This window comes from Mustela nigripes, chromosome 4, assembly GCF_022355385.1.
Source record: "Mustela nigripes isolate SB6536 chromosome 4, MUSNIG.SB6536, whole genome shotgun sequence".
NCBI lineage: Eukaryota > Metazoa > Chordata > Mammalia > Carnivora > Mustelidae > Mustela > Mustela nigripes.
The window spans coordinates 180,403,290-180,422,090 of record NC_081560.1 but is presented as its reverse complement, the minus strand read 5'-3'; the positions used below and the strand labels follow the sequence as shown (position 1 = coordinate 180,422,090).

General features: G+C 46.3%; 1 protein-coding gene across 1 annotated transcript in view; it reads right to left on the bottom strand.

Annotated features, from left to right (window-relative positions):
• GRK5 (G protein-coupled receptor kinase 5) overlaps positions 1 to 8,862 on the bottom strand; it is a 205,841-nt gene extending 196,979 nt beyond the window's left edge. Inside the window, exon 1 of the mRNA XM_059398697.1 lies at positions 8,591 to 8,862. Within this exon, the coding sequence (XP_059254680.1) occupies positions 8,591 to 8,642 (52 nt within the window). The 5' untranslated portion in view covers positions 8,643 to 8,862. The remainder of the gene's footprint in view (positions 1 to 8,590) is intronic.
• Positions 8,863 to 18,801: the final 9,939 nt, after the last annotated feature.

The window sequence follows — 18,801 nt, the reverse complement described above, 5'->3', positions numbered from 1 at the left end:
AACCAGAGGAATCTCCATTCTAGCAAGTGGAGACCAGACAGTAGACCAACTGAGAAGACTGGGGGCAGTCGGTGTGCCCCCTCCCCGGGCTCTGCCACTTCACAACATGGGAATCATCTTATCTGTTTATCTGAGTTTCTTTGGCTTTCTGCACATTCCCTGGAAGTTGTCCTTTGAGTTTCATTTCATTGCTGCCTTTTAAAAAAAGACTGATACTCCACAGATTACAAATTCCTAGGGACCAAGCAGGCCCTGTGAAATTAACCTAATTTATTACTGACTTCTGTCAGGAGGATGTTACCAGTTGATTCTTTGGCACAACTTCAAATAGGGTTCCTTGCTTCAGACACCGAAGAAGGGCAACTAACTATTTGAGTGTTTCAAATGCTTACGCCGCTTTCTAAGTGTGCTCTAACGGGGTTATCTTCAAAATCTTTTAAATATCACAGGAAACAGTTTTTAAGGAGAAAGCATTTTAAAGTGGACACAAAGATGCTGTGTTTTTGACATCTCTCTTTATGATTTTATTTCAGTCTGTACTGTTCAGAAGACATGGAAAGCCATAAAATTGTTTTACCTATTTTCACCCTCCTTTAAAACAACTTTCTGAAGTCCATAGAAAGAGCTGGGTTGTTTTTTGGGTTTTTTTTTGTTTTGTTTTTTTCCTTCCTTCCGTGGATCTACCATACATACAATGTTTTTTCCTCAATAAAATGACTGTTTCAAAATATCCTCACATCAGGAGTTTCAAGAAGGAACACAGGGCTCTGTCCATATCTATAATACACACTTAATTTGAATCAGGAAAGTCGGTTGCTCAACCTAGGCAAATTTCCCAACAAGATATGAAAAAAAAGAAAAAATATGGCTGGCTCACCACCACCAGTATCTGTGAGTGTCCCTGAACTAAATTTGTCTCCAAAGTGACTCAGTCCTAATCCCTCATCCCCCAGCTCCCACCCTGCCTCTGTCTCTTTCCCTCTCTCTTCTCCAGACCCGCCCCATTTCTCCCTCTTCCCCGCCCTTACCTCCCCGCTATTTTCATTGCAGAAGTTTAGGGGGTTATCACCCTCTTCTTCAATTGAATGTGTAGAACTCTGAAGCAGCTATGTCCAAATGAACTTTCAGCTGTGCTAGGAATGTCCCGTATCTGTGCAGTCCAACAAGGGAGCCGCTGGCTGCATGAGGCTCCTGCGCACTTGAAATGTGGTCAGCCTGCCTAAGGAACTGAATTTTTTCATTTTAATTCATTAAAATATAAAGAAGCACATGTAGCTAGTAGCTACCACGTTGGACAGCACACCGATTTAAAGGACTAGAGAGCTTTAACCCTTCCAGGTCATTCCAGGTGACAGGCTGCATTCCTCAAATCAATCCCAACAGAAAGCTAGAAAGGAAGGCGCCCTCCAGCACCTTCACTCCAGAACTGTGGCCCAGCAACCGCACCCAGGCCACGGCCCTAGAAAGACCTCCAAAGTTCCACCTGGAAGGCTCCCCCGGCACACCAGTTCTCCTCTTAGATCTTCTCATTTCCCCACTAAATGGTCCTCTTGCCCTTGTTTTCAGTGTTTTCCATCTGTAGGAGCTGACCATAATCAAACACAATGTCTTGGAAAATTAGCGGTTGTCTTCCACATTTCGGGCCTATCCCTCAAGTGTGACCTTTGGATTATCCTTAAATCCTATTTTTGGTCCCTCAGGCTATTTTCCAAGTTCTTGGAACAGCTAAGTCAATATGGTGACCTAGCGAAGCAGGTCACAGCACTGTGGACTTTAGCTTTGGGTGGGGGGGAATCTAGTTCAACTCAAATCTGATTTACCAGTTTAAAAGCCTGAGATGATGATGCTGTTGACAGGCCCAAAGCCACCTGCAGCGGCACTTCTGTGAGGCTGACACCCCCCCACAGGGCCCTTCAACAGCCAGATGTTGAATGAATGAGTGAATGAGTGAATGAATGAAGGTTCCACCCTTGTAAGAATCCCCAAAGACAATTTGAGAACGGTTTTCTGTAAACGAGGAACTGAGGAGGGGGAGGTTATGATCTAATTTTAGAGGTAACTGCCTTCTTTTTATTTTATCTTGTTTTATTTTTTTATTTTTGTAAAGCTTCTATTTATTTATTGAGAGAGAGAGAGAGAGAGAGCCCAAGCTAGAAGAGGGAGAGGGAGAAGTAGACTCCCCTACTGAGCAGGGAACCCAGCTCCAGGCTTGATCCCAGCACCCTGGAATCATGACCTGAGCCGAAGGCAGATGTTTAACTGACTGAGCCACCCAGATGCCACAACTGCCTTCTTCTTAAAACACAGCATGATGGGTACAAAGTGGAGTGGATCCTCCAGTGTTTGGATGGTACCAATGGAACAACATGGTCTTCACTCCAAAAAGACCGGTTTTAAGAAGTTTGATTTACTGATTAAAATTTTTGCAATCTTTAGGATATTTTTAAATAAAAATTTTCACTGAAGTAATACAGAATGTGGGTTTTGTTTTTTTTTTTTTTAAGATTTGAGTTTATCTATTTGACAGAGAAAGAGAGACGGTGAGAGAGGGAACACAAGCAGGGGGAGTGGGAGAGGGAGAAGCAGGCTTCCCGCTGAGCAGGGAGCCTGATTGGGGGGGGGGGGCTCAATCCCAGGACCCTGGAATGATGACCTGAGCCAAAGGCAGACACTTAACGACTGAGCCACCACCCCCAGAATGTTTTAAAGTAGCAATCACTCCTACTATCTAAGCCTGTACAATCCATTTTAATCATTTTAAAATCACATTTTAAAACCCTTTTTCTTCACTATTCTATTTTGGTGTGAGGTGTGGGGGTGGGGGGAGCAGGACCGGAGAAACTCTTCTTGGTTGGTTTCTTTCTGTCTTTCTTTCCTTCTTTCTTGCTCTTAAGATTTATTGATTTGAGAGAGAGAGCAGGAGTCAGGGAGAGGCAGAGAGAGAGACTTTCCAGAAGACTCCCCACTGAGGATGGAGCCTGATGAGGGGCTCCACCCTATGACCCTGAGATCATGACCTGAGCAGAAACCAAAGGTTGGAAGCTTAACGGACTAAGCCCCCCCAGGCGCGCCTCCTGATTTCCTTTTCTGTGGGGTCACCTGTCTGTGGTCACGGTCTATGGTGCTCTCAAGTTTCTGCTCAGTTGCATGGTCGACTGTGGTTAATATACTTTGGTAACCATAGTTTGTTTTTATTTCAAAAAAAGTCTAAATATTATAATGCTTTACCTTGAGCCACAAATACCTCGGCAACAAATATGAACTTTAAATACTGCCCACAGGGGTGCCTGGGTGGCAATAATCAGCTAAGCATCGGACTCTTGATCTCAGCTCAGGTCTTGATCTCAGGTCCTGAGTTCAAGCCCCATTTCAGGCTGCACGCTGGGCGTGGAGCCTACTTAAAAAATTTAAAAGACAGGGGTGCCTGGGTGGCTCAAAGGGTTGAGCCTCTGCCTTCAGCTCAGGTCATGATCTCAGTGTTCTGGGATCGAGCCCCGCATGCATCTCCCTGCTCAGCAGGGAGCCTGCTTCCCCCTCTCTCTCTGCCTGCTGTTCTGCCTACTTGTGATCTCTCTCTCTGTCAAATAAATAAATAAAATCTTCTAAAAATTTTTAAAAATAAAATAAAATAAAAACAAATACTGCCCACAGTCCTGGATGGTTTCCCAAGAACACTGGAAGTTCCCAGGTATGGGCTGAATAGCCCTTGGTAAAGGTAGATTTGGACGTATATTGGGCTCTTCCCTGAATCCTCTTAGACATTACTGAAGTCTTCAGCCCAGACCCAAAGGCTATCATTTACCAAGCCACGACAAGAGCTACAGCTTCCGAAGACATCATTTCAACAAGGATTAGTTTGGGCACTGGAAGAGTTTGGGCACTTTGGAGTTTAGAATCTGACAAGCAGCAGCTAAGCTACTGAAAGAGAAGAGTCTTGTGGGCATTGATCTGATGATTTTTAAAACAAGCCGCTGGATTAATTAAAATCATCACTTGAAATCTTTCTGAAAGAGAGCGAGCCATTCTGAAAACACCGCTTTTGTTTCCTCTACCTCAAAGTCATCAGTACTGAAAAGACACTTGGAAAAAATAAAAGGCAGGTTTCATTTAAGAGCATTGTACTTAACAGGGCAGGCAGTTTCCTACCAGGGGTGAACCCTACAGCTCTCAGCTCAGTAAGATTGAAGGGAGAAGCCCTAGGGAGGACCAAGTATGCCTGCCTGTCGGTGACAGTGAGGAAGGAGTCGGTAAGTTTCAGAGACATTCCAGTGTTCTCATAATGAAATACACTGACATGTCGGTTTCATCATCCTGAACCAGGGGTACGAGGGAGAGGGAAGGAAGCACGGGCTTCCAGCCGTGTGATGGAATACGGAGTCGGTCCTGGCAGAGGCTGCCCTTCACCAGCTGGATGTAGGTTCCCACCCCCCTCCCACCATCCCTAACCTCTGCTGGCAAGAGCTTCACCAGGTCCCTAATCTTGATCATCAGGAAGATCCAGGCCAACAAGCCACAGAGTTCTCTGAGAGAAAAGTTCCTATACATTCTGCTTCTCGGAAATTTGGACCAATGGCAAAGTCATTACATTTCTGACTTCTGGCTTCCTGGGCTCAGTGCCTGCTAGGATCATGCTCAGGAAAATGTGATCAGTACTCCCTCTGTCATGGTTATTGATCAGATATGGCTATGGCTGGCCTGTGAAGAAAGGTGAGCCCTTGCAAAACTGCTTCTTCACCACCGTTCACTCAAGAGTGAGGCAAGACATCTAGAATATGAGAAAAACATAAAAACCTTTACTGCAACAATAAAACCAGAAAGAAACACACAAAAGACACTCTGCAAACACTCTTTCTCCCTCTTATTTCGACACCAGGTTGCTTGCCACTTTTCTGAGATTCCAAAATGTAAATAGATAGATAGATAGTCTGGGTCTCTTTTCATTAAATGCTTAATCACTAAGCTCATTTCCTTAAATTGGCATGAATTCAGTCTCATATTCTTTTTTTTTTCTTAATCACTTTTTAGAAAAGTAATCTAAAATTTCTAAGAGTGACCAAGTCATAAGACTTTTCTCATAAGACCAGGACAAACAAACAGCCCACAAGGTACATTTGGGAGGTTTAATATTCTGAACTTAGATGATCAGATCTATCTTTTCTTATTTCAAAACAACTTTCATAGGGGCATCTGGGTGGCTCGGTGGGTTAAAGCCTCTGCCTTCGGCTCAGGTCATGATCCCAGAGTCCTTGGATGGAGCCCCGCATGGGTCTCTGTGCTCTGTGGGAAGCCTGCTTCCTCCTCTCTCTCTGCCTGCCTCTCTGCCTACTTGTGATCTCTGTCTATCAAATAAATAAATAAAATCTTTAAAAAAAAAAAAAAACTTTCACAAAGGTGTGATTTGTTTGCTATGTTTTATAATTACTTACAATGACTCATTTTACTCTAAACCACTTACAGATTTCCTATGTTATTGATATATTCATGTTTTCCCTTTATACATATTATGGTAAGAATCTGAATTTACGGTGAACTAAGAAGCCATTTGCCTTTAAGAATGCATAACAATAATGAGAGATAGGATCCAGAATTACCCACCAACATGGACAATTACAATTTCCTTTACAGCATTTGTAAAGTGCATCTGTCTTTCTTCAAGGCCTGTTTCTCTATTGTTCAGGACAAATGTGACTTTTACTTGAAAGCCACATTTTAAATTGTTTACAGTATATTTTGTTAAGTGAAGTAAATTAAATTTCACATATGCCCATTATATTTCTCATCTGTGACCTTTCATAAGAGACTTCATGTAAGAAGAACTTTTAAACATTCTAAACAACTCAGATTATTAAGTATACTATAAATTTTACATTAGATGTTTCACTAAACTGACTGAAATTTTCATTTCCAAATATCTGGATAATGGGATTGGGGGGGTTCCTTAATTTAAAAGAATGACTTCAAGAATATGATAACTGAAAAGAGAAAAATAAATTGATTTTATTTCTAAAATCTTCCATACTAACTAGAATATAGGTGCTCAAAGATTTAATAAAGACCCAAAAGAAGAAAGTGGAAGCACATAAAATCGGAGATTCTCTTTAAATGTAAGAAAGGAAGATGAAGAGAAACGCAAATTCAGAAAATGAAGTGTCAATGTCAGTGATTAATTTTTTTCATTCATGTCTCTCCCTTTCCTTACAGACAAGGACCTCTCCATTTCAAAGGGATGAAGCTATTTTCTCACCATTAGATGATTCCCAAACTCTCCAACAGAAACTGAAAAGACTTTCAAAGGCAAAGGAAGTGAAAGGCACATTCTCCAGCACTTTTGATCACTGTAATTCAGTCATTCCATAGATGCTTCCAGCCTGCAGTTCTCTTCCCTAAAGTTCTGAAAAAAACAATCTGTTAGCCTGCCAAACAAAAATATCAGGCAATGAAAAAAAAAAAAAGAAAGAAAGAAAGAAAGAGAGGAAAAACTAGAAAGACTGATTTTGGGAGAGAAAATTGACAACACTTTGCCAACTCCAAGCAAAACATTTTAAAAGAAGCAACCAGGGGCGCCTGGGTGGCTCAATGGGTTAAGCCTCTGCCTTAGGCTCAGGTCATGATCTCAGGGTCCTGGGATCAAACTCTGCTCAGCAGGGAGCCTTTTTCCTCATCTCTCTCTGCCTGCCTCTCTGCCTACTTGTGATCTCTCTCTCTCTGTCAAATAAATAAATAAAATTTTTTAAAAAATAATAAAAGAAGCAACCAAAGGCTGAGGGAAGAAAAAACCCAGGAGAACGAACGTATAGAGCATAGATCTAAGGAACAGGATTCCTCCTTAAAGGAGTAACCAGTGAAACTTGCAAAGCCTCCAGCACTATCATATCCAGTGATTTCCCAAGAAATAATTTCAGAATGGAGGGAGGGTGGAAAACTTTCCCAGCCCCCAAGCCCTAAGATGTACAACCATATCCCACCACTAGGTGGCGGTTGCAGCGGCGGCGAGAGCGGGGGCTGTTTTCTCCGCTTCTTTCCCTCCCGGACGCACAGCCCTGTCCAGGGGAGAGTCCACTCGTCCCCACCTTGATCCAGTTCGCTAAAACGGCCAGGTTCGGTAGAAAGAAAGAAGCTCAGGCCTTAGAAACCTGAAGTCCTCAAGTAACAGCCACTCCTACAAATCTGTTCACATTAAAGCTGAGCAAGGGAGGGGGGACGGACCAGCATATTTTAAACTCTGCTGGGGTTTTCAAAGCAAACCTTCCAGGAGGCTTTAGAGCGACAAGTGACGACAAAATCACGACGTGAACGCTGGTTTGAGTTACTGGGCCGCGCATCACCCACCGGCACAGCGTGTACATAGCCACAAGGGGATGGAACTGCCTGGGTAAACATGAATCGTTTTATTGCTGGCCAGAAATTCTTCCTTCATTCATCAAAGTGGGTGAATGAAAATATTAAGTAGGTAAGGCATTTTCGTGGACTGCTCCCTGAGTAGCCCTCTGAAGTCAAGACCTTACTTAGGCTGCCTTCTACCTTGGGTGTCAAAGAAAGCCTCCTCCCATGAAAGGGAAAAACCACTTCCCCTTTTTGTAAAACGGCTGCACGCCAGAGCTCAAATCTTGGCAAAAGAGATGTTACATAAATTCCAGGTGTTCCTAAATATGTATGTTTACACGCAATCATTTTAGGAAGCATCTAAGTTTCTGGGCCACTTTTCTTTTCTTTCTCTCACTCTCTTCTTTTCCGTCTCATGGAAGAGTTAAAATGTGTGTTTACAGCTTTGACTTAGGCTCTTACCCACTTCGTTTTGACGATATTTCCTGCCAGCTAAACGCAGGAAATCTAATAATTAGCACCCAAAACGCATCTAAGCACCCAGCACACTTACCTTTCTTTTCTTAACTGAACCGAGATCAGACAGTTCAGTTATCTCTTCCTCCCATCACCAAAGGGGGGGGGGGCAACTCTGAAATTCTGAATTATTTTCTAGGTGATTTGTACAGCCATATCTCCCGTAATTCTATGAACGGGCTAATTCCTTAACATCTCACTTTGCCTTTAAAAGGCTTCCTTCCACACGACGGGATTTCCCTAAGAAACATTCCCAGCGGATGGTTTCCAGCAATAGCCTATATCAACTCAGCCTGCGCAAGCAAAGACTTGGCTTCTGCTAATTCCACCCCCCCACACCCGCCCCAACACACACACCGATTCACACTCACAGAACCATCCCGGGCCGACTCGAAAAGCTATTTTGTTTGCATGTTTGCCCATCTCTTCCTGAATGAATGCTTTTCCAACTGACCTTTCAACAGCTGCCGAGATGGCAGGGTCTGTAAGGTTAGAGCCGGAAACTAAGGGAGATTTTAGCATCTTAATCCCTGCAACCTCGACCTTTCTGCTTCTCTACCCGAGTCCATATTCTCGGAGCCCAAGGGCAGGACCCCTGAAGCGTTTGCAGAGCAGCCCTCCGAGGTGTCCTGCTCGCGACCAACTCACTGCGGGCATCCTGCACACGCACAGCCCCAGCTTACACGCCGCCCGACGCCCGCACCCTGGCCCGCGGCGAATACGCCAGGCACGCACCAGCCCTGCCTCTTACCTTCCCTGGCTTTCAGCAAGACCGTGTTGGCCACGATGTTTTCCAGCTCCATTGACAGTCGGCGGTCAGCGAGGGAGCCTGCCGGCGGGGCTGTCAGCTGCTGGGGGTGCTGCCGCTGCTGCTGCCGCTGCTCGGGCTGCCGCCGCTGCTGCCGGAGCCGGGAGCCGGGAGCGAGCAGCCCGCCTTGCCTACCGCATTATTCCTGCTCTTATCCCTCGGAGTTTTCCCCCTCTGCAAAGAGGAGCCGCCGCCGCCGCTTCTTCCTCCCTCTGTGTCCCCCCTCCCCCCTCCCTCAACAGTCTCCCCCCCACCCCCCACCCTCCGCGTTTCTCTGTCACTCCATTCTCCACCCCTCCGTCTCCCTCCGATGCTTTAATGCTTCGGATGCTTCTGCCTCCCCTCCGTCCCTCCCGGGGGTGTGGTACTAGCAGGCTCGGGTGGTCGCACTGCGCAGGCGCCAGGCGGGCCGCGCCTCCTGCCTCGGCGATCGTGGCTCGGGGCCTGCTGGGACTTGTAGTCCCGAGGGCGCGCCGCCCGAGCCGGAGTGGCGCGCGGGCTTCCTAACTCGGAAACCTGCCCGGGGACTTGCACCCGGTCTGAAAGCGCACGTGGCCCGGGGAGGCTAGGGGTAGCCCGGGGAGGCCCGGGCTGCGAGGGGCAGCGGGCGAATCAAAGGCGGCCCGGCCGAGCCGTAGCCCCCAGTCCTGGGGCCAGGCTCCCTCTGGCCCGTTTCCCGCCTTGCCGAGAGCGGGGAAAGCGAAGTGCACAGGCCACGGCGGCGGCGGGCGAAGCGCCGTGTTCCGGCAGGAGCCGGTGCGGGTCCTGACAGCCCCTCGGGGCGTGCTGAAGTTGGAGGAAGGTCAGCCCGGGGGGGCTGCGCACGCTGAGGCCGGCCCGTGTGCGCCGTCTCACACGCACACGCGCCGGGACGCTGACAAAGGTGTACTTTGTTTCCTCCGAGAGCGCGAAGGGGTCTGCGAGTCGGCGGCCTCCCCGCGCTGGTGGCCGCGCAGTCCGAGCGCCCCCTGGTGGCCGCGGGGGCGGCTGCGCGGCGGCGGGTCCACGCGGACCGCGCCCCCCTGGGCTCCGGACCGCCCCCGCGCGCCTGGCCGGCACTCGGGGGATCTGGGCGTGGGAAGCGGCTCGTTCAGCTAATAAAGTGCCTTCCGGCAAGCGGGGCCCGTGAATTCACGACCCTCATTACAGTCAAATATTACGGGTTAGAAGAAGGTACCGGAATCGCCCGGGTCGGCCGTGGAGAGCGGTAATGAGTAACCACGCGGAGCCCTTGTTGGAAAGACGCTTTCAAATGACGGGTTTATTTATCTTGGGGCTCTGAGCGCCTCTCCGCGCTATGCTCAGAACATGAGATTTCAGAACTATTCCGCCTCTCTTTCTTGCTTTCTTTGAAGGTCCCACTCCTGGGAAATGGGCCCTCGGACCCCCGAGGTCTGCGAGGCCTACGGGAGGTGGGGGAGGGGCGGCTGGCCCCAAGGAACAATGAGGCCTTTGCCTCCTCTGCATCCTGCGGGCCGGATATCCGCTCAGAAGCGGCTCTGGGCCCTCTCTGCTAAAAAGGAGGAAACCTTCTGTCCCCAGGGCTGCCAGGAAGTGCCAGGGGGTGCTGGGAGAAACGGAGAACAATTACTACACATGGGAGAATGTGCAGAAACCAATACTTTCGAAGCCTTGGAAACCAGAATGGGCGCAGATTTTAACAGCACAGAATTGTCTTGTTCCTGATGCTATATACTCACCACCGCCGCCGCCGCCACCGCTTCCTGGTGTGTGGATTTGGGTCAGTGGGTCTCCCTGGGCCTGACTTATCCCGTCTGCAGAGCCGGGACAATCACAGTTTGCCTGCAGATGACTTTTTAGGAATCTTCCACTCCAGGAATTACTGTCCTGAGCAACCCAGGCTTCGTCTTGACTATATATGCACCCAGAGCCCTAACTTATAACGATAGGGTATTTCTCAGAGAGAATCCTAGAGCTGGCAGCGTATCAGAGCTCGCCAACTACAATGGTCACTTGCTACTTAACCGGGAACCTAAGGCCTGCTGTAGCCCAAAGTTTTTGTGGCTAACATAAAAGCAAAACAAAACTAAAGCTGAATGCCTTTTAGGTGGTTTGTGCCTCGTGGCAGCCTTCCTAAACTTTATGTACATATAGATTACCTGGGGATCTTGTTAAAATGCAGATTCTGTTCCACTAGGTGGGTCCTGAGATTCTGATGTTTCTAACAAACACCGAGGTTCTGTCAATCCTGCGGGTCAGTGGACCACACTTTTGAGTAGTAAAGGTCTACAGTTAGCCATAACTCCCCACCACTCTATGATCTCTCTCCCAGCCCAAGTCCCCAGTGATTGCCTAAGTTTACCTAATTGACCTCTACAAGTTTTGAGTTTGCAACTCTGGAAAATCTGGCCTGTCCACCTGATTTTACAGATCTGAAACAGACTCAGGGAGAGTAAGTGCGTTCTGCATGGTCATTGAGCAAGTGAAAACCTATCTACTTTCTCAGCTACATGGTGATACAACCTGCCTACAAAATAAATGGTTGTATTTCCAGTATCTGTGCCTCTGTGAGGAAACTAGGACATTCCAATGGGAGAATAGAATGATAAGGGCTAGATTTAATGGATCCAACTGTGGGCCAGGCCCTGTGCTGAGTGCTTTACATGGACTACTTCATGGAACACAACATCCAGATGAGGTAGAGAACAGAGCCCTGTTTCACAGATAGTCACCAGGTTAGAAGAGGTTTTAGAAATTGCCTAAGGTCACACAATGAAGAAGTAGAAGACGTGGGATTTGAACCTAGTAGTCTGACTCAGAGTCTATGCACTTAATTTCTGGCTAGCTCAGGCTAGCCAGCAGAACTTGGCTGCAACTGTCCTGTTAGGCTGCCAGAGTGAACTTAAATTGTACTGTAAGAAAGCAAAGCAGGCAGTTGGCTAAGTGATTAAGACTTAAGGGGGTTTTCCACTGTACCATTATAGCTTCCTATAATTCTACCACTAAAGCTTCATTCCTTTCAATTAACTGCATTAACAACAGCAGTCCTCTAGAGAAATGGGTTTGATTCAAGAAAGAGCAGGCTATTAAATATCAATAGGTACGTTAGAGCATCTTGCTGGCTGAAAGCAAGAATGCAAATCCAAACGAAAAAGGGGGTGAGTTTGAGAGGGATGGGAATATGTCAAACACTGACTTCAAGATCCACTCGGAATCCGCTGAACCAAAAATGCAAAAAAAAAGAACCAGGGAGTCTTACTCTTCTGTTGGCACCTGCATTGCACAGATAAAGCTGATCGGTCAGAGTTCTTTTTTTTTTTTTTTTTAAGATTTTATTTATGTGCTCGCTTCGGCAGCACATATACTAAAATAAGATTTTATTTATTTATTTGACAGACAGAGATTACAAGTAGGCAGAGAGGCAGGCAGGTGGGGTGGGGGGCAGGCTCCCTGCTAAGCAGAGAGCCTGATGCAGGGCTTGATCCCAGGACCCTGAGATCATGACTTGAGCTGAAGGCAGAGGCTTAACCCACTGAGCCACCCAGGCGTTCCCTAAAATATAGATTGCTTTTGCCCGAATAATCAAACTGGCCTTCTGAATAAGCACTGGATCTGGAGATTTTAAGTTTTTCCTGGCCACACAGTTTTCTAATCAGCAGGAAACAGCTGGAGACAGCGCTCTCATTCTCCTGTTTATTCCTTCCTTCTTCGGCGGTTACCTTCACGGGCCAAGCACTGCAGGGAATACAAGGGCGAGTGGAGAACTCCCCACGGACAAGGAAAGCAAACTAGAAGACAAACTACCCAGAGGAAATGCAATAAGGACCATTTGGGACACATACACCAGGGCTTTGGAATCAAAGAGGAGGAGTGATTTCAGGCACCTGGAAGGTTCCAAGAGAGGAGAAATGAGAGCTGTAGGTGGGATTGGAAGTATGAAGTTCCCAGTTACATTCCCTCCTGAGAAGGCTCCTCACTGATAGTTCCAGTGGTCACCACCAAATATGACATTAAAAAATTTGCCATGCTGTAGACCACCAATCGTTCTTCTATTGATATTTTTCTTTAAAAGCAAGCCACTTAAAAAAAAAGTTTATTCATCCTAACCAATAATATTTGTGAAATGGGGGTAGTAGTAGAAATATCACAGTTAGGATACAAGTTATCCCCAAGCAACACGTGGGGCCTTAGCAGCCCTTGTTTTCACGATGAACCAGGTGATCTTCATAAATCTTCTGGGAGGCTTCACCCTGGTGTTGTCAGATGACTACAACCGCGAGACTTCTGAACACCTACCTGCTGAGTTCTGATGCATGTTCAGAAAAGTTTCTTGCCAATACTGCCGGTCTGCTGATGGTGCCAGCCACATGTGGGCTCTGTGCTCCTGGCACTAGGGCTGTTTAACATGGTCTTTAGTGGGAAGGAAAGGCCCCCTTCTTCGCACCATGTTCAGTTAGGAATATCTCCACCACAGACCAATTTGTGCCCTGAACAGCTACAAAGTTGTTGCCTCCGTTGTACATAGAAGAAACTGAACCTTAGAGATTTAGTTCTGTTGCCCAAGGTCAAATGATAAGTAAATGGTGACACTAGTTATTTAGGTAAGTGTCTGCCTTCCCTACTTGAAGGCCTGAAACGTGTCTATGTCATCTTTGGATTCCCTTCTCTACAGAACCTAGATCGTGCCTTATCCATAGTGAGCATATGGCAATATTGGTTGACTTGGAGCAAATATGGCGTGCCTCAGTCCCACCAAGACCTCTGGGATGCTAGTTATTCCGTTCTAGTTAATTATCAAAATCCCCAAATCCCTGCAAGATCAGAGATTCAGAGGGAAAGGGAGGAGACCCACCCCGCCTTGTATCAGAGGTTGGCATCACAGAACATCCGGGGATCTTCCAAGCTATCTGACTGTACCTACATCCTCAAATCCAGCTGTCTTCTGCAATCAACCCAGTAGTTAAACGAATCACACAAGTTTTTTTAAAAACTAAGCAGACCAATTTTAATTCAGACTTTTCAGACCGAGTGAAACCCAAGATATTCCCTCTAAACATGGCGCACAGAAACCTGGACATTTGTTTGGTTTTGTTCAGTGCTGAGCACTCAGATTTAGATGGAGGAAGGATGTTTAAATTGGTAAGGAACTTACACAGCAAAAGCATAAACATTAACTCAGAGTGTGAGGAGGAAGAACAGCCTCTTTTCTAGTAATTTACTAGATGCCAATGATTTTCTGTTAATACAGAGAAGAAAAGAATCTAAACCATCATTAAAAAAATATATATATCCACTTCTGGTCTTTTTATGACTAGCATCTATCAGGCAAAGACGGGACCAAAGCCAAGTTCATTTGTTTGAGCTCAGATGCCCACAGTGAACTGTGGTTACAATCATGACAGCAAAGGTGCAATTGCTTCTTAATGAGAAGAACGGGGCGGGAAGGGGGTGCCTGGGTGGCTCAGTCATTAAGCCTCTGCCTTTGGTTCGGGTTATGATTCCAGGGTCCTCGGACCAAGTCCCGTGTCAACCAGGCTTCTCCCTCTGCCTGATGCACCACCTGTTTGTGCATGTGTGCTCTCTAATAAATAAATAAAACCTTAAAAAGAGAGAGATAGAGAGAAGGAAGAGGTAAGATGAATTGAATGCAGCGGTAGGGGCCTTTAAAGCAGATGACTCACAGGAGGAAGGAGCTCCAGCAGTTCCGACCTTAATGCTGCAGTAACATCAACATTCTCTTGCTCCAGAGACTCTGGGCCTAATTATCTCTGAGACATTAGTATGAAGCTTTAACTGTCCTAAGAGAAGCCATTGCAGACATGTGAATATTTAATTGACCCCATAAAAGAGAGCATATTTGCTCCCTCCTTGAAGTCACAGCTAGTCAGTTACATGCTAAATGGAATCTATCAAATCCTCAGGTTTTTTTTTTTTTTAATGTAATGTTTTGCACAGATTGCTTTTTTGACAATCACATAAAATAGAATATGAGACCTAATTTAGCCCAACTGATCTGAAGCAGCTTGGTCCCCTCCTGTAAAAGCAAAGTCACGGGTTACTGTGCTGTAAAAATGAGCTTGGCTGGAGCTAGCGGGTTAGAGCGCACTTTCCACATAGCGGGGATAGTGTCCTCCATCCACAGAGAGAGGATGCCATCTAGCCTGAACTCTGGAGAGCTGCAGCCAGCTCCAAACGGCAGAAGTTACCCTCAGGTTCCCTGTTTTGTGGCCTAAAATCTGTCCTTGAGTGTTGTGAGCCACTAGGTATGTAATGCAAACCGTTCCCACATACTACAAAGGGAATTCTGCTCGTGAAGTTACTGGGTCATAGAATGTTTCCATTACTCACATCTCAAGCTCTACAACCCTCATGTGCTTCGGGATCCAACTAGGATTCCAAGGACTCCCCTCCTCTCCAGGCTGAACCTGGCCCCTCTTTGTTTGGGGGGAGGTGGGGGGAAAGGTTACTTGTTCTTGTTAAGGACTCGGGATATTCATTCCATTGAATGACTGGACCATAATTCATCTAACTTGTCGTTTATGGATGAATGTATTTATTATTACCAATCTTTTCCTGTAAGAATGAAACAATGGTTTTTCTAAAAACTCTATGAACATTTTCTTGTCATCTAACTTTTAAGTTTACAAGGAAATGGAGTGCCTTTTTTTTTTTTTTTTTTTTGGTGTTCAGTTCTATGAGTGTAGACAAAGGCATATGCTTGTGTTACTACCAGCACAACCAGATGTAGCATTAGTCCATCACCCTGGGTTTGTTTTTTTTTTTTAATTTTTTTAAAAAGATTTTATTTATTTATTTGACAGAGAGATCACAAGTAGGCAGAGAGGCAAGCAGAGAGATGGGGAAGCAAGCTTCCCGCCGAGCAGAAAGCCCGATGTGGGGCTCCATCCCAGGACACTGAGATCACGACCCGAGCTGAAACCAGAGGCTTAACCCACTGAGCCACCCAGGTGCCCCAGCCCTGGTTTTATTAACAGTCCTTTTTTTCTTCCCTCAAAACACCCCTGAGTTCCTGAAAATGCTAAATAGAATTAACATGTAGTCCAGCAGACCCAGTTCCATGTCCGTACCTGAAAGAAAGAAAACACGTCTTCACAAAAACTTGTACGGGGCACACCTGGGTGGCTCAGCTGATTAATCATGACCTGCCTTTGGCTCAGGTCATGATTTTGGAGTCCTGGGATGGAGGCCCACATCGGGCTCCCTGCTTGGTGGGGAGTCTGCCGGTCCCTCTCCCTCTGCTGCTTCCCCTGCTTGTGCTCTCTCTCTAAATAAATAAATAGAATAATAATAAATAATAATAATAACAAATAAATAGAAACAACTAAATAAATAATAGAATCAACTAAATAAATAGAATCTTAAAAACAAAAACAAACACTTGTACACAAACGTTCACAGCAGCACAATCACGACAGTCAGAAGGTGGCAACAGCCCGAAGGTCCACCAGCAGATGCATGGACAGGCAAATCGCGCTGGGCCCAGACCATGGAATGTTACTTAATCGTAGCAAGGAATGATGGACAAGGGTGTCCAGGGAGGCTGAACCTCAGAAACGTTTTGCTAAGTGAGAGAAGCCAGACACGAAAAGACAAATAGTGAATAACTCCACTTATGTGGCATATCCAGGAAATTCATAGAGACAAATACAGAGTGGGGACAGTCAGGGGCTAGGCTGGAGGGAATGAAAAAACTGACTAACCGGTATTGGGTTTTATCTTAGGGTGATGAAAATGTTTTGGAACTAAATAGAGGTGGTGTGAATGTATTAAATGCCACTGAACTGTTCACTTTTAAATGATTAATTTTGGGAGTGCCTGGCTGGCTCGGTCAGTGGAGCATATCTCCAGTTTGTGAATTCAAGCCCCACACTGAGTGTAGAGATTGCTTAGAAATTTTAAAAATCTTTAAAAAAAAAAAAAAAAAGATTCATTTTGAGGCGGCTGGCTGGCCCAATCAGTAGAACATGTAACTCTTGGTTTCAGAGTTGTAAGTTCGAACCCCACAATGGGTGTAGAAATTACTTTTAAAAATTAGGAAAAAAATTCTTTAAACAAAATGATTAACCTTATGTTACATGAATTTCACCTGAATAAAAAATTTTTAATCCAAGTAAGAGTTGAATACTGGGATCAGAGCAAATGATGAATATTAATGTGCCAAACAATGATGTACAAACTACCTGAAAAGTAGGTAGATATTATTAGTCCAATTTTAAGTACGAGGACATTACAGGCCAGAGAAATAAGAGACCCCTAACCAGAAAGCTGCAGGGGTGGGACTCCAAGACTGGCCCCTGATTCTCTAAGCAGCATTGCTTCTACTCTACTGCATGGTTTTCCCGAAGGACAGGAACACTGTGGCATGTTTCCAGAGGGACAGCCATCTTGTAGGAAAGAGAGAATATGGCAGGAGTCCGGGAAGGTGGAGGGAGATAATAGACAGGGGGTGAGGCAAAGGAGAGGAGGAAGAAATACAAATAGAGGACCTTAGGTCAGCTTGATGACGAGGGGAGCGAGGGCGGACAACAGGCAGACTGCCTGGCTTGGTGTGGGGCAGGACTCCTCTGAAGGAAAAACGGTTGAGCCACGTCAGGTTCTCCCCATCAGGAAACTCCAAACTAGGAGCTGCACTGCCCCACGGACCTGGGGGACACGGTTCCACAAGCTCCCCTCCCCCAGCCCTCACAGCCTCCTTCCTCCCTGAGAGACGTCAGTTTTCCCGGTGCGGGTTGGGGGCACCAGAGACAGGGCAAACCCTGAACAGTGTCTTTATGTTCTGCACGGTCTCCGGTCCCATCTCTGCTCAACCTCTCACCCTCTGCCTCCAGCATCTCGAACCCTTGGAGAAATGAAAAGCAGCTTCTCCTTGCACAGGATTTGGGGCCCCTAATCCCAAGCAGCCTTAATGGAGCCGAGAGGTAGAGCCCATGATAAGGCTCGGGACATGGTAACGTTGGTGTATTTGCTACATGCTCTGTGTCCTGGCACCACCTGCTCTGAAATATTGATGACTAAAAAGAATCACAAACCTTTTAAGCAAAGAGTAAGTCCTTTTGTTGTTGTCATTGTTATGGACTGGATGGAGGAAAAATTCATCTGAGGGGGAGGAAGGCTCTTTTATTTGGGGAAAACATTTGGAGGGGCTATTGGTTGTTTGAAAATGAAGTCCACTTCCTACTCTGGCTTGGAGAAATTGGGAAGAGTGAGGATTTATTGTGCTGCCTAATTCTCTGAAAGAAAGAATTCTCTCTTCCTAGAGAGGCAGCTTGAGGCTGGGGATCATTCTCTTTCTGGGGGAAGCTTAGAGCCGGGGAGGGGCGCAGGAAGGCTGGGCTGAGGGAAGAGATGAGAGCAAGATCCCTAGTGCTTCCTGCGGGAGCAGAGGCCTCAACCTGAGGGAAGGAGGGTAGAGCAAATGAGGAAAATGGCCTCTAATGGGTCCCAATGAAGCTAGAAAGGTGACAGAATACATGAACAGGACAGCCCACACTGTGTTTGATCTTTGCCTTTGTCTGCATTGTAATTCCCATCTGTTATCCCCATGCCTTCCTTTAAAAACCATCACTTGTCTTAGCCGGCACTGGGGAATTGAAAGAAAGGCAGGTGACCGTGCTGAGACCCGGAGGGCTGTGCAAGAAGACCGCAGCAGCCCCGAGAAGCTTCTGGAGCAAGGGCAAAAAGGGAGCCGAGAAGCCTAGAGCAGTCGTCTGCAGCGGGGTGGGTGTCTCAGGTGAAGAGTATGCCTGGGATCAACATGGACAAAATTTATGATTCTCTGGGGCTCTTCAGAGCCCCTGGAACAGAACCTACTAAAAGGCTGGACCACTCGCTAATCTAGGCTAGAAAGGGCTCAGACTTTGGGCATTCCAGTGTGAATGCTGTTTTTGGTAGCCCAGCACGTCAGAGCAGAATCTAACAATCCCATAAGGCATCATCATTCAATCATGTTATTTCCTTCCTCTGGCATTTACTTGAATGACTGTGAAGCAGAAAGCCTAGTTAGGTACTGTGGGAGACCCAGAGATGAACAACACAGACAAGCCCTGCCTTTAAACAGCTTCTAGGCTCTTGGGACCAACCAGTTACACATACAAGAAATTCAGCAGTAGAAACTGCTCAAAGAAGGATGTTTTATAACTGTTTGGATCCAGGGCACCTGGGTGGCTCAGTGG